Source organism: Gallinula chloropus (assembly GCF_964237585.1).
Source record: "Gallinula chloropus genome assembly, chromosome: 5".
Lineage (NCBI taxonomy): Eukaryota > Metazoa > Chordata > Aves > Gruiformes > Rallidae > Gallinula > Gallinula chloropus.
The window spans coordinates 42,365,391-42,377,176 of record NC_140090.1 but is presented as its reverse complement, the minus strand read 5'-3'; the positions used below and the strand labels follow the sequence as shown (position 1 = coordinate 42,377,176).

The following is an 11,786-nucleotide window of genomic DNA, read 5'->3' as shown; positions in this document are numbered from 1 at the left end:
CTTTTTTTTTGGTCTTTCTAATGTACAGAACACTGAGGTGTCTGCAGTGGTAGAGCAGTGCAGTTAAAGATTTACCCAGTCCATTTTAGGCTTCTGTAGGAACATTTTTGCACTAAGGTCTCTCCATTTAATGTTTGACTGAGTAACTTGCTTCCTGTCTCACTTCAACAGTTTCTTTGTTTTCTTCTTTATGATAGATCTCTGAACAACAATTTTTTCACTTAAACTGACAAAAGTGGAGAAGAGATGGCCAGTTCAGCCCGAGAACATCTGCTTTTTGTGCGACGTCGCAACCCACAGCTACGGTATACTCTGAGCCCAGAGAATCTGCAAAGTTTGGCATCTCAGGGCACCATGGCTGAGAACATGAACTTGCAGCGTGCCAACAGTGACACTGATTTAGTGACTTCAGATAGCAGGTCTAGTTTGACAGCAAGTATGTACGAATATACCTTGGGGCAATCTCAGAACCTCATCATTTTCTGGGATATTAAGGAAGAAGTAGACCCAACTGACTGGATAGGACTTTATCACATAGGTAAGTCAGAACCACGTTGTCATATTTCTATCTGTTTCTTCCTCTTTTGCTACTTCATCTTTCATTTTCTGATAAGTGTTCTGGCTCACTTCATAATTAATCTAAAGATAAAATTGAGGTAAGCCTGCAGAGAATAACCTTGTATTTCTCTCTGCTTTATACTTAGTTCAGTTAGCTATGTGAAAACATGATTCTAAGTAATTTAGGTCTGGTTCCACAGTGACCTGCTAGAAGGTGAAGTGCATTCTGAAACAGCAAATGTCCATGCGGTTTCCTGTTTTCACCTTTGGTGGTGACTGGGTTACAGACTGGAAAATCTGTGTACTATGTTCATCATGCAACTTGACATCCTTACTGTCCCGTGTTTATACAATTATACAGTGGTTTTTTTGTTTATACAATGGGTTTATTTTGACAAGTAAATTCTTAACATTTGGCCAAGCATTTTGTATTAAGTCTTTAATTTTGGGGCTGAAAATTCTGTCAGTTCTGAAGGAGTGAGAATTGCTGTTTATGAAGAATTCATGTGGAAGGAAATCCTTTGAAGAGATGCTTTTATGTGCTTTTTTGGTACTACTCATGGAAGGGGGCTGGGAAGAGCTCTAGGCTGGTATGTAAAGACCTGGCAGCAGTGTGCACGTGAGCAAATAATATGGCTCAAAAGTGAATCAGTAGGCCAAAGCAGTTGGTGCTGAGACCTTAGTATAAGCAGCATACTTGGATTTTCCATTGTATTATGTTTAACCAGGGATTGGGATTCAAGTTGCTCAAGTATACCGTCTTTCCCTAAAATTCTCATTGGTTCTTGCTGTAGGCTATTAGTGATTATTGCCCTACTTAAATTTTGATTAAAAATATTTCTACTTTCAATCTCTTGAGCCCTTAAAATACAAATCTGTCAATATAAAACAGGTTAAGAGTCCTATAAGGAACAGCCAAATATACACCTTCTTGGGCCTGAACCCCCTATCATGATACTGTGTAACCTTAAGCACACCAGAGTGTTGGAGATACATGCTGTTTCCTGTTTTCTTTTTAAAAGATGAAAAATCCAGAAATTCATTCACATTGAGCTTTTGTCTCTGCAGCCACTTGAAATATGTGAGCGCTGGTGAGAGTTAGCAATTTTTTCTTTAAGACATGAGGTTTCATCATTCTGAATGATGGAATTGCAGTAAGGATATATTCAGACAGGCATGCCTGTCTGTCTTGGATTCAGGTTTTTTGATACAGTTTTCCAAGTATCCAGAGTCTTTTAAAAATAAAAAATATTAAACTTTATATGGATATACATAAGGTAAATTAAATCCCATGAGGCATAATCCAGGATTTTCACTCCTTTGTAATAGCTGCTGTTAAGTACCCCCAGTTTCTACTTACTGTTTTGGAAGCTGAGGATGCTCACTTCTTATTTCCTCAGGAGAGGATGTTAGTGGGTGAATATTATTTAAAAATAAAACCTCTTTTCTCAAACATGTGATTAATATTCAACATTGTTGTTTGAGAATATCCATTATGTTCTTTCTTCATAATGAAAACCATTTAACTTAAAAAGTCACAGTCCTCTGGCACAACCTCCTGAAGGCAGTGGAAGCTTTGTGGTCACTAATACAAGACAGACAGCATGAGGGTGGCTGTGTCAGTCTAGTGCTGTTCTGCCAATGTCCCCCCACATCTTGTAGTAACGTACCGCATTTCAAGGAGCTAGGAACAGAAAAAGGCAAATATGTTGCTCTGACTTTAAAAACCACATTGCATAAGCAAAAGCACAGTCTTGTGGCAGTTTTTAAATGTTGATTGTACAATTAACTCTTGCTTGTACAATTAACACTGCCAATGTGTTTTGGGGAAAAAGTGTTTGTTAGTTCTATAAATGAAGAGAAGGTGACATTCTAAAGATGCATATCATTCTGAGCTCAGGCATTAGTACACAGAGGCCTGGCAAAGTTTTAAAGCACTCCAGGTAAGTTTTCAATTCAAATTAATTTTATAGAGTACAGCCACTATAAAAGGAATTGAAAATGACTCTCTGGGAAAACGGCCTTCCCTCTTCATTCATTAGTTTATTCACTTCGCTCACTTTCATTAGTTTTCTATCCTGAGAAAGCAGTTCTTTCTGTGCTGCTTAGTGTGAGTTTACTGCATGGTTAAAATTACGGTGGCTTGCTAGGAATCTCACAAACTTACTGGATACCTTTCTTGATCTGACAACAAATCACCATCTACATTCACCCAGGTATTGGTTGGTGCAGTTGGTCACAGTAACTAGAGTCACTGCTGTTTCTTCTGGGTCATTTGCTGATGACTGGCTTACACGAGGGAATAGTAGATGGAGCCTTTTCTAAGTGCAATACAACTTCAGTGAAATGTTTTGCCTGCTAAATGGTTATGAAAATCATGTTATCTTTTAAAAAAGAGAAAGGCCTAAGGGGAGAAACACGGTGTAATTCTGAAGGACTGGTTTTTTTTATTTTCCAGACTTCCAGGAGTTTTTGTGGTGTGTGTGGTTGTGGGGTTTTTTTGGGGGTTTTTGTTGTTTGCTTTTTTTTTAAGGGGGACGAAGTAGTAAATTAACAAGTATTTTGTAGAAGAGACTTTATTTTTATTTTTTATAATTTGTTCACGTTTGAAATGTCCTTGAGGTATTCCTCTGCGTTCATTTTTGATCTTTTATTTTTAAATGCAGGAGGTTAAAATAAACTGTGAAAAAATTCTACGTAGCTGTACATAGCTCAGTTCATGCTCAGTTCTTCCAGACGTTTGTACTTTAAGGCTTATTTTTACATGTGCAAGTTTGCTGGATTTAGGTTCATACCCTTGTCTTCCTCTGTTTCATCACTGTGTGTAACCAAAATGTGATCTATTTCCTTGGTGAGGGACTGCTTTTTGTAGAGTCTTTTTCAGCATATGCTAAGGGATTACCAGAAGAAAAGTGTGTCTGTGAGGGACATGGCATACTCTGTAAAGGCAAACATGTTTTTTCCTGACTATTTCTGGTTTTGTGCTGCCTGAATTCTTTAAAGTGTCACCAGCACTTCTGAAACTGTCTTGCCCGTCAAGTTTTGTTGAAGCAGCTTTGAAGGTCCAGAGGTGAGATGCGTGGAGAATGTAGATAGCACATGTATAAAAGCACAGCAAGGTGTCCCAGTGAGACTACATGCAAGGGAGAAATGTTATTTCTGAGTCTTTAGGTAAATCAGGAGTGTTGCATGAAAATGTGAAATCGTCAAATCTGGTTTATCATTTTGAATTCAGCTTTAACCTTTGCCTAGAATAGGCTTCTTACTTCTTCTTCAGGACTGGTTATGGGGATTATCACAATGGTGAGGAGTGATGAAATTCAGAGGGGCTTTTTAGGAGAAACACTGTACTGTACCTGCGCTTAGTCTGATGAATAAAAGTAGATTTTCAGTTCTTTTGTCCTAATGAGAAAGAAGAGGTCCATTCCCTTTTTTTAAAAAAAAAAAAAAGATTATGTATGTTTCAAAGATCTAAAGTTGCATAGACTGAAACCTTCATTTTTTTTCTAAGCAGTAAAGGGCTACACAATGTCGCAAACACATTTCACATCCTATTAAAACCATTAATTTTTTTAGTTTTTTTTTTGTCTGGTACTGATCCAGCTTTTGCTCTGTGCATGCATGCTTTAAAAATTATTGTTCCAAGCTACTGGAGCTTTACAGGCATGTTTTCTTCCAGAATCAGACAAATCTGAATCTTTCTATGGCATGAGTGGTCAGGCTCTGGTGTACTGCAGTGAATTAAGGCTGCACAAAGTATTGGACCTGGTTGCAATCAAAAGAGAAATGGCTATTCAGTTCAAAGGGACTATAAAATGTTCCAGTTCAATTGCCACTGTGTTGCTGTAGCAACAGCGTACCAGGACTTCCTTTGGAAGTGGGAACAGTTCAGGAAGATGAGCAGGTAGACTCTCCGCTGCTGGTGGTCTGCTGAGGGAAGTTGAATCTCAGTGAGTTTTATGGTTTGTCATGAAGTCTTGTATTTAAAGAAATCAGAAAGTACCAAATAAATAAAAAAAAAAGTGTTAGGAGTGAGCAAAACCTACTTTTGATTTAAATAGATTAACTCCCATGGTCAAATTGCCCAGCTTGGTCTATTTTTGTCCTAATTTATGGAGTCCTAGTTAGGAGATGCATGTCCTGATTCTAGAGATCCTTAGCACATTTAAAAAGCTGACTGTCAAAGGTCATTCTATTTATTTCCATCAGCTGCTTGGCTTTCTGTCACTACTGCAAAGATCCACAACAGTATTATAAAAAACAAACAAAAAAAAGGTGGAATCTTTGGCTTATGTTTCCAGGAGGCTGGCATTGTGGTGGTTTTTATCAACCACTTGGGATTTTGTTGTTTGGTTGTGCTGGGTTTTTATGACATCATCTGAACATCTAAGTAGTGCAGTGATTTTGTAAAAATAAAAAAAAATTGTAAAAATATAAAAAATAAACAGAAGGGCTAGCTGTGACAGAAGCTCTAAAGGAGCCGTACTTGTGCTTGTTGAGAAGTTGGTGACGCTCCCACTGGAGATGTATGCTTAAATAATACGCTTAACAAAGCAAAAGTCATATTTGACAATAAGTAGGAGAGAACTTGAATTCGTTGGCCTGTATCTGGGATTGGCACTAGTCTGTATCTGTTTGATGTTGATACTTATGATAAGCAAAAGTATGTGGAAAAAGCAACATTTACTGGTGACTTGGTAACACTTACGGAAAGGCCACCTCTAGTGGGCGAATGAAAAGTGAAAGTAGTCTAATACAGGAATGGTATCCTAAAATTGTATGTATGTATGTGGTGAGGCTTTTAAAAAAAGATCTGTAACAATCCAGGAGTCTTCAGAAGTTTTCCCTCCAGGCACTGCATTTCAGTCTTACTCTTTCCTTACTTTCTAGATCCAAACCCCCAACAAAGAATTTAGAACTTTCTCCTCCTCAGTTATGAGCTAGTGAACTTTGCCCAAAAATCGATGTATGGCCAGCATGATACCTTCTCTTTACTGCGACAGGTGGGAGATAGGAAGAGAAGGAGTTTTAATTTTATGCAGCAGATACCTTAATTGATACACTCACTACATTAAAATGCACTCATTCCACTTGTTTTAAGAAAATAATTAATTCTGTGCTAAAAAATGAAAACAAAACCCAGAATCTTGTAGAATTATATTTGTCTGCAAGAAGTTCGAAGTGTGACAGAGAAATTATTCCCAGAATGTTCAGATTCTCAGTTAATTGTAGGGGTTTTTTTAAGTTTTTGAGATACCCCTAACCTGAAAACCAGACAAATGTAACTGCAGGGAGGATACTTCTATCTGTGTTGTCAGTATCTTTCCACTGCAAGAGGTTTTGGCATGACAAAATTGTAATCCTTTGAATAGAAAGCAGTATTCTCCCCACCCTGTGTATTTGGTGGAAGTGACTGTTCCAGCAGATGGGAAAATGGCAAATGCAAAAACTGGATAATGGCAAACAATGTACACTTCCGAATTCGTAATATTCCCTTTTACCATAAAGCTGCCCGGTGTTAGCTTGGTTTTTTTATTTGTTTGAAGTTGGGTTTTATTTGTTGGTTTTCACTTTGATTTTTTTTTAAAGACATTTCCTGAGCTTTTTTAATCAAGTCAATGTTCCATACAGTGTTTTCAAAATAATTTGTGAAAAAAGTTATTCCAAGTCACCGTCACCTACATTGAACAAGTAGTTGCATAAATGCATCTATGGATTTGTTTCATGAAAGTAACAGATTATGGATTAGTTTTGTGCACAGTGTTAGAATTCCTCCTATAAATCTTTAATTATGTTATTGGCTTCTTAATTTAAACAGATTTATCAATGACTGTAAGAATCTGAATTAATATGAAGTGTTATAAGTTAGGTATTAAATACGGTAAGTTAAGGACATGACTGATGTAGTTAAAACCAGTAGCCCTTAAAAAGATGAGAAACATTTGTACCAGGAATCTAAAAATAGCACTATATTGGTGGATACGTTTACTATGAACTTTTAATATATGCTGATATTGGATACACAGGTCCTTAAGTCATAACTGGAAGAGGTTATTGAAGATGCCAATATTGATTTCTGTAGACCTACTTTCCTAGCAAAGCTCATCAAGATGTGTCTTGCAATTTAGGCTACTTGAGAAACAAAATAGATTCAGAGAATGGCCAGACCTGATCATCCTAGAGCTCCTCTGGTACAGGAAAGCTTTCAGCTGGGCCTGAGCAGTACCCAGCCCTTGTAGAATTTGCCAGTTTGGCATAAGATAGGTATGATGTGGGGTGAAGTTGCTACAAGAGGGCTAATAAACTGACTGGGCTTAGCTGACATTTACTCCTTGGAAAAACAAAGCTTGTGAATGTCTGCATTGGCAGCTTTTTTTGTCTCTTTGCTCAGCAGCATCCAGCACTCCTTTGCTTTTGCTCTGGTGGGCAGCCAATTCCCAGGCAAGCAAATTCCATGCTTCAGAGCTTTGTTTCAAGGTCTGGTCAGACTTTCCTCGCTAGATCTGCTTCCTTTGTCTAGCAGTCATTCAGAGTTAATGTCAAAGTCTTCAGTTGTATTTTGAATCACTAATCACTGATTTCATCACTAATGTGCTACAATAAAAATTAGTAGATTCATTTCCCTTGTCTTTCCTGCCCTTGGGAGTAAATCAATCCTTTATATCCCAGTGTATGGTAAGTCAAAAAATGAATGTACAATTTCCATAAAAATAACATATTGGTTTTTCAGTTACTATGGTAAAGAGACGATACAAAAAATTTTGTTACTTTGCCTGAAAGAAACAATGAGTACTGTAAAGTGTTAAGAGACTGTAAAGGAGCTTATTTTGAAATTTTATTTATTATATCCAAAATAATAGGTATGCTGATATGTAATCACATCATAAGGAAATTGAGAAAGGATATTTATTATTAAAGGACATATTTGAGTTCATTTTCAGTTTGATCTCTTCTTGCATGTCACTGTTAATGTTTTGTACACAGAAGAAGGTTTTATGGATACAGGTTACCAGTTTCCTTACAGAAAGTGTGATTAGAAATTCAGTTTCTGATTTTCATTGACAACAGTTGTCTGATAGTCGCTATTCTATTGCCATTAGAAGTTTTCGTTTTCAAGTGTGGTTCTCATGATCTGTGGAATGCTTCCATCTTTGAGAATTTAATCATTATCTGATAGTCATGCATGTGGTTCACATGAGTGGAGAGGATAACTTCCAACAGATGAGCAGTAAAAGCTTGGACCTACTGTTCTATGGGAAGAGGACTGAGAATTGAAGCCATTCAGTGCCTTGCAAGATTAGGACCTTAATCGGTGCTTGATCTTTGCCAACAAATGTGGAAGTGCTTTCTCCCATATGAAGCCAGTTAAGCCTACATAGGTTTGGCTAAAGCCAAATGAAATGAAATATGCATAGAAAAGCATTGTAGTGCCATAGCAGGCACATGCTATTGTCACTGAGATAAATACCCAGTAATGACCTCATAAAAAAGGAAAAAAAAATAAAAATCTTTCCATGTCCACTGTAGTTTGATTTCTATATATAGTTTCATGTATGGCATAATTCAGCAGATGGTAGCCTGCAGGGAGAGGGATAGCTCTGTTCAACAAATTTTTAAACATGCATCTCTGAATTTTAGTGTGCTTACAGACAGGCAGTTGCTTTCAAAGTACTGACTAAGGATGCAGCAATCTACTGAATTCAGCAGTGATTAAGATTTTGGGAGCTATTGATGTGGTAGTGCTTAACGTAGAGGCAACAACACTTTCTTTAATGTATTCTTTAATTTGTAAATTATTTGAGCAGTAGGATGTGTTGTCTAGTTTAGTTTAAAAAAGCCCCACAACCATGATCCATTTTCAGCAAGTAAAATCAAAGACAACACACCTGATATCAGTGCAGTTTCATCAAATTATGCAAATAGCTGTATGACTTCTGTTGTCCATTTGGCTAGATGTTCTGAGTCATTAGCATGTAAGATCTCGACTATGATTACTGCCGTTGCCTGAACAGAGCTAAGCTGGCAAAGCATTTACTCTCCTACAAATACAAACGGTTCTATGCCAGTTTAGGATCTTGAATGGGGTGGGGGAGAGCAACAGGGGTAGCTGCAGAGAACCTGCAGGAGTGTGTAACCAGGAGAGTGAGTGGGATGTGATGTAGGCTGCTGTGTAATAGAAGAGCAAGTCTGATTGCCCTTTTTGTAATTAGTTATCTATGACATGGGTTAACTTGTATTGCTGGGAGTAGCTGAAACCTTTGTTTCTAGTTGCATTTAATTCTAGGTTTTGTTCTTTGCTTGCAGAGTTCCAGGAAATTGCTGGTCTCTAAATTCCTAGCAGAATATTTTTAAGAAGACATGGAAATGTTAACATGGAGTGGATGGGTTGGAAGGGATCTCAATGATCATCTAGTTCCAACGCCCTGCCATGAGCAGGGACCCCTTTCACTAGCTCAGGCTGCCCAAAGCCCCGTCCAACCTGGCCTTGAACACTGCTAGGGATGGAGCTTTCACCACCTCTTTGGGCAACCTGTTCCAGTGCCATACCACTCTCATAATAAAAAAATTCTTCCTAATGTCTAATTTAAAACTACCCTCTGTCAGATTGAAGCCATTACCCCTTGTCCTATCATTACACTCCCGGACTGTTCCCTGATGAACAGTCCCTCATCCCACTTTTTAAGTATTGGTATACCGTAATTGGGTCTCCCAGGAGCCTTCTCTTCTCCAGGCTGAACAAGCCCATCTGTAGGTGCTTTCAAGATACTTGCACAAATTAGCAAAATGTCCTTGTTTTCCTTAATCTACATAATTTTGTGCTCCTTCTCTGCAGTTCCATATTAACACTGCAAGATTTTTTCTAAAATGTAATGTTAAAAAGTTGATTAAGCATGACATTTATCTCCTTTTTTGACTTTAAGTGATAATTTTAATACTGGTTTTGATTTTTGGCACTGGTAAAATGATACTGCTTCTAAAGAATTGCAATGTGACCTTTATGCTTCTTTTAGCTTTGTTCTCATCCAGTGTAAAGTGCAGAGCAATTTAGTTCTTGTCATATGCAGTGTTTGGCTTCGTCTGTTCTCATCTTTATGACATGAGTTTTGAAACTAAAAGTAACTATATCTGCATCTCTCTTGTATAAGAGGTAAATCTTAAACCCGAAGAAATAATCAATTTCATTATAAAACTAATAAAGCATATTTGTGAAGAAAAATATCTAGTCAATGTTTGGAGAAAAAAAATATTCTGTTATTCTAAATTGATGTGATGGTGTGAAGAGAGGTTAGCAACTTTTATGGGTATTGCAGGAAAACAGTTTATGATGTCAGCGGATTACTCTGGAGTTAATTTATATTGGGAATTCTCAGTTCCCTTCTGTTGAAGTAGATTGTCAAGATCCTGGGAAATCTTCTGACTTTATTTTTCTCTCTATTGCATGAGAAGTAGTGAAGAATAGGTTAGTAAGATACTATTGGTCAGATAATGTCTTTTTTACTTAGGACTGTTATGCAGTTAAATGTAGTTAATCAAACCTTTGTCATAAAATGCCTATTTAATTTCCAATAGAAAAGTCTTCTGCTTAGCTTGAGTGTGAACCCACCAGTTACTTTGGGGAAAGCTGTCTGGTGCTCAGGAGTATTGCCTAATGTCTTGGTAATAGTCTTGTAGACGTGGGCTCACCAGAAATGCCAGTTATTGTGAAGAAATTGAAGCTATCTTTGGGTAGTTGGATATGAAGTTTAGTAACCTAAAAACTGCATTTGGCTAAAACTAGTGTTGTGATTTTTTAAAGATGAAAAGAGCCGGTTAAAAGTATTTGATTTCAAAATAGTAGAGCAGGATAGACTTGTTCTTTAAGGTCTCACTTGCTCACCATCTGACTAAATTACCACTTAGCATTACTTCAGTTCTCTTTTTTGCACAAACACTGATCTGACTGAAACTGACTGACTGCTTGGTCTGGTGGGGCATGGCAGGAGGCAAGGTGAGGCTGCTGCTCCATAGACTGTATAGCGATCTGGTGTTTCTAACTATTAGCTGCAGTGTGGAACATCTTTACAAGTAGGATCTCTGCTTTCCTGTGTGAGCTAAAAGCTGTAAAGCAGTGAAATATTTGGGGATGTAGGGACTGGCACGTTAAGAACTTGTGTATGATGGAGTTAGTGGATTTTAAAGAAGCATGTTAAGGTTTAGAAACTCCTTTGTTTGCCAGACCAAGTGAAGATGACAAATTACATGCAGGAATCGAGGAATATTCCAATACAGAGAAGTCATCAAATAGAAAAATTAAGTTCAAGACAGTCAGTTGGAAAGATGGAACAGATGCTGATCCAAACTGTAAATAAAGACTGTCCAGAGTAGTGGAGAAAAGGAGCAGGAGGCACAGAGATTTTATTGTCTTGATTAAATCTGTCTGAAGAGTGACTGACTCAGGGTCCATGGTGAGAGCCCTAGTAAATAGCTTCTCCAGTAGCAGGGTGTCATTGATGAGATTGTCTCTCGGAGCTGGCTGCTATTGCCAATGTGTGCTGGGACATTCAGCACTACATCTGGACCATGCTGCTTTTCCCAAAGCTGTATGTGCTTATGCTGTGAGCCTCTGAGGTGAAAGTACCTTTACCAGCCCAGCACATGTGTGTATGTCATCACTTGGTAAACGTCTAGCCACAGGCACCTGTTCAGTGTTGTCATGCTGCTAAACTCATGTCTAATAGATAATGGCATAGAAATGTTTTACTGAAAAATTGCCTTTTTTCACTTAATGACTGAGAATACTCAAACTACTTAAGTTGCCCTCTTCGTGCTTCACAATTATGTGAGAATCCAGGGAATGGCAAAACCAATTTGTAACCACTATTGCAGGAAATCTTTATTGTTTGGCAGATAGATTCTCATTTGTTTTGTCATGCCTTCAGAGAGTCAGAAACATGAAACCCTGTAGATGAGTGGTTCTTGGAAAGGCTGTAAAAATGTTTCTGGTTCTTTGCTTTTGTTTTCAAATAGCTGAGCTTTTCCAAGACAGCGTGGTTACAGGACATCACTGGAGACCCTTGAAGATAGGGACTTCTTGTTCTCTTGTTCCCTGGGTGATACCCTCCACATAGCCAGCATCTCCAGAGCTCTGATGAGGTCCTTCTGTGGTGTGTTGTGCATTTCACTGGAGTCTTTGTCTTGAGATGGCCATGGGCCCTGTGCCGCTTTGAGTAACCACCATAAATCTAAAA

The 11,786-nt window shown here is 38.0% G+C and overlaps 1 protein-coding gene across 1 annotated transcript in view; it reads left to right on the top strand.

Moving 5' to 3' along the window:
- Nucleotides 1–246: 246 nt before the first annotated feature.
- HECW2 (HECT, C2 and WW domain containing E3 ubiquitin protein ligase 2) overlaps nt 247–11,786 on the top strand; it is a gene marked incomplete at both ends in the record, with an annotated part of 108,072 nt that continues 96,532 nt past the window's right edge. Inside the window, one exon of the mRNA XM_084264981.1 lies at nt 247–538. Within this exon, the coding sequence (XP_084121107.1) occupies nt 247–538 (292 nt within the window). The remainder of the gene's footprint in view (nt 539–11,786) is intronic.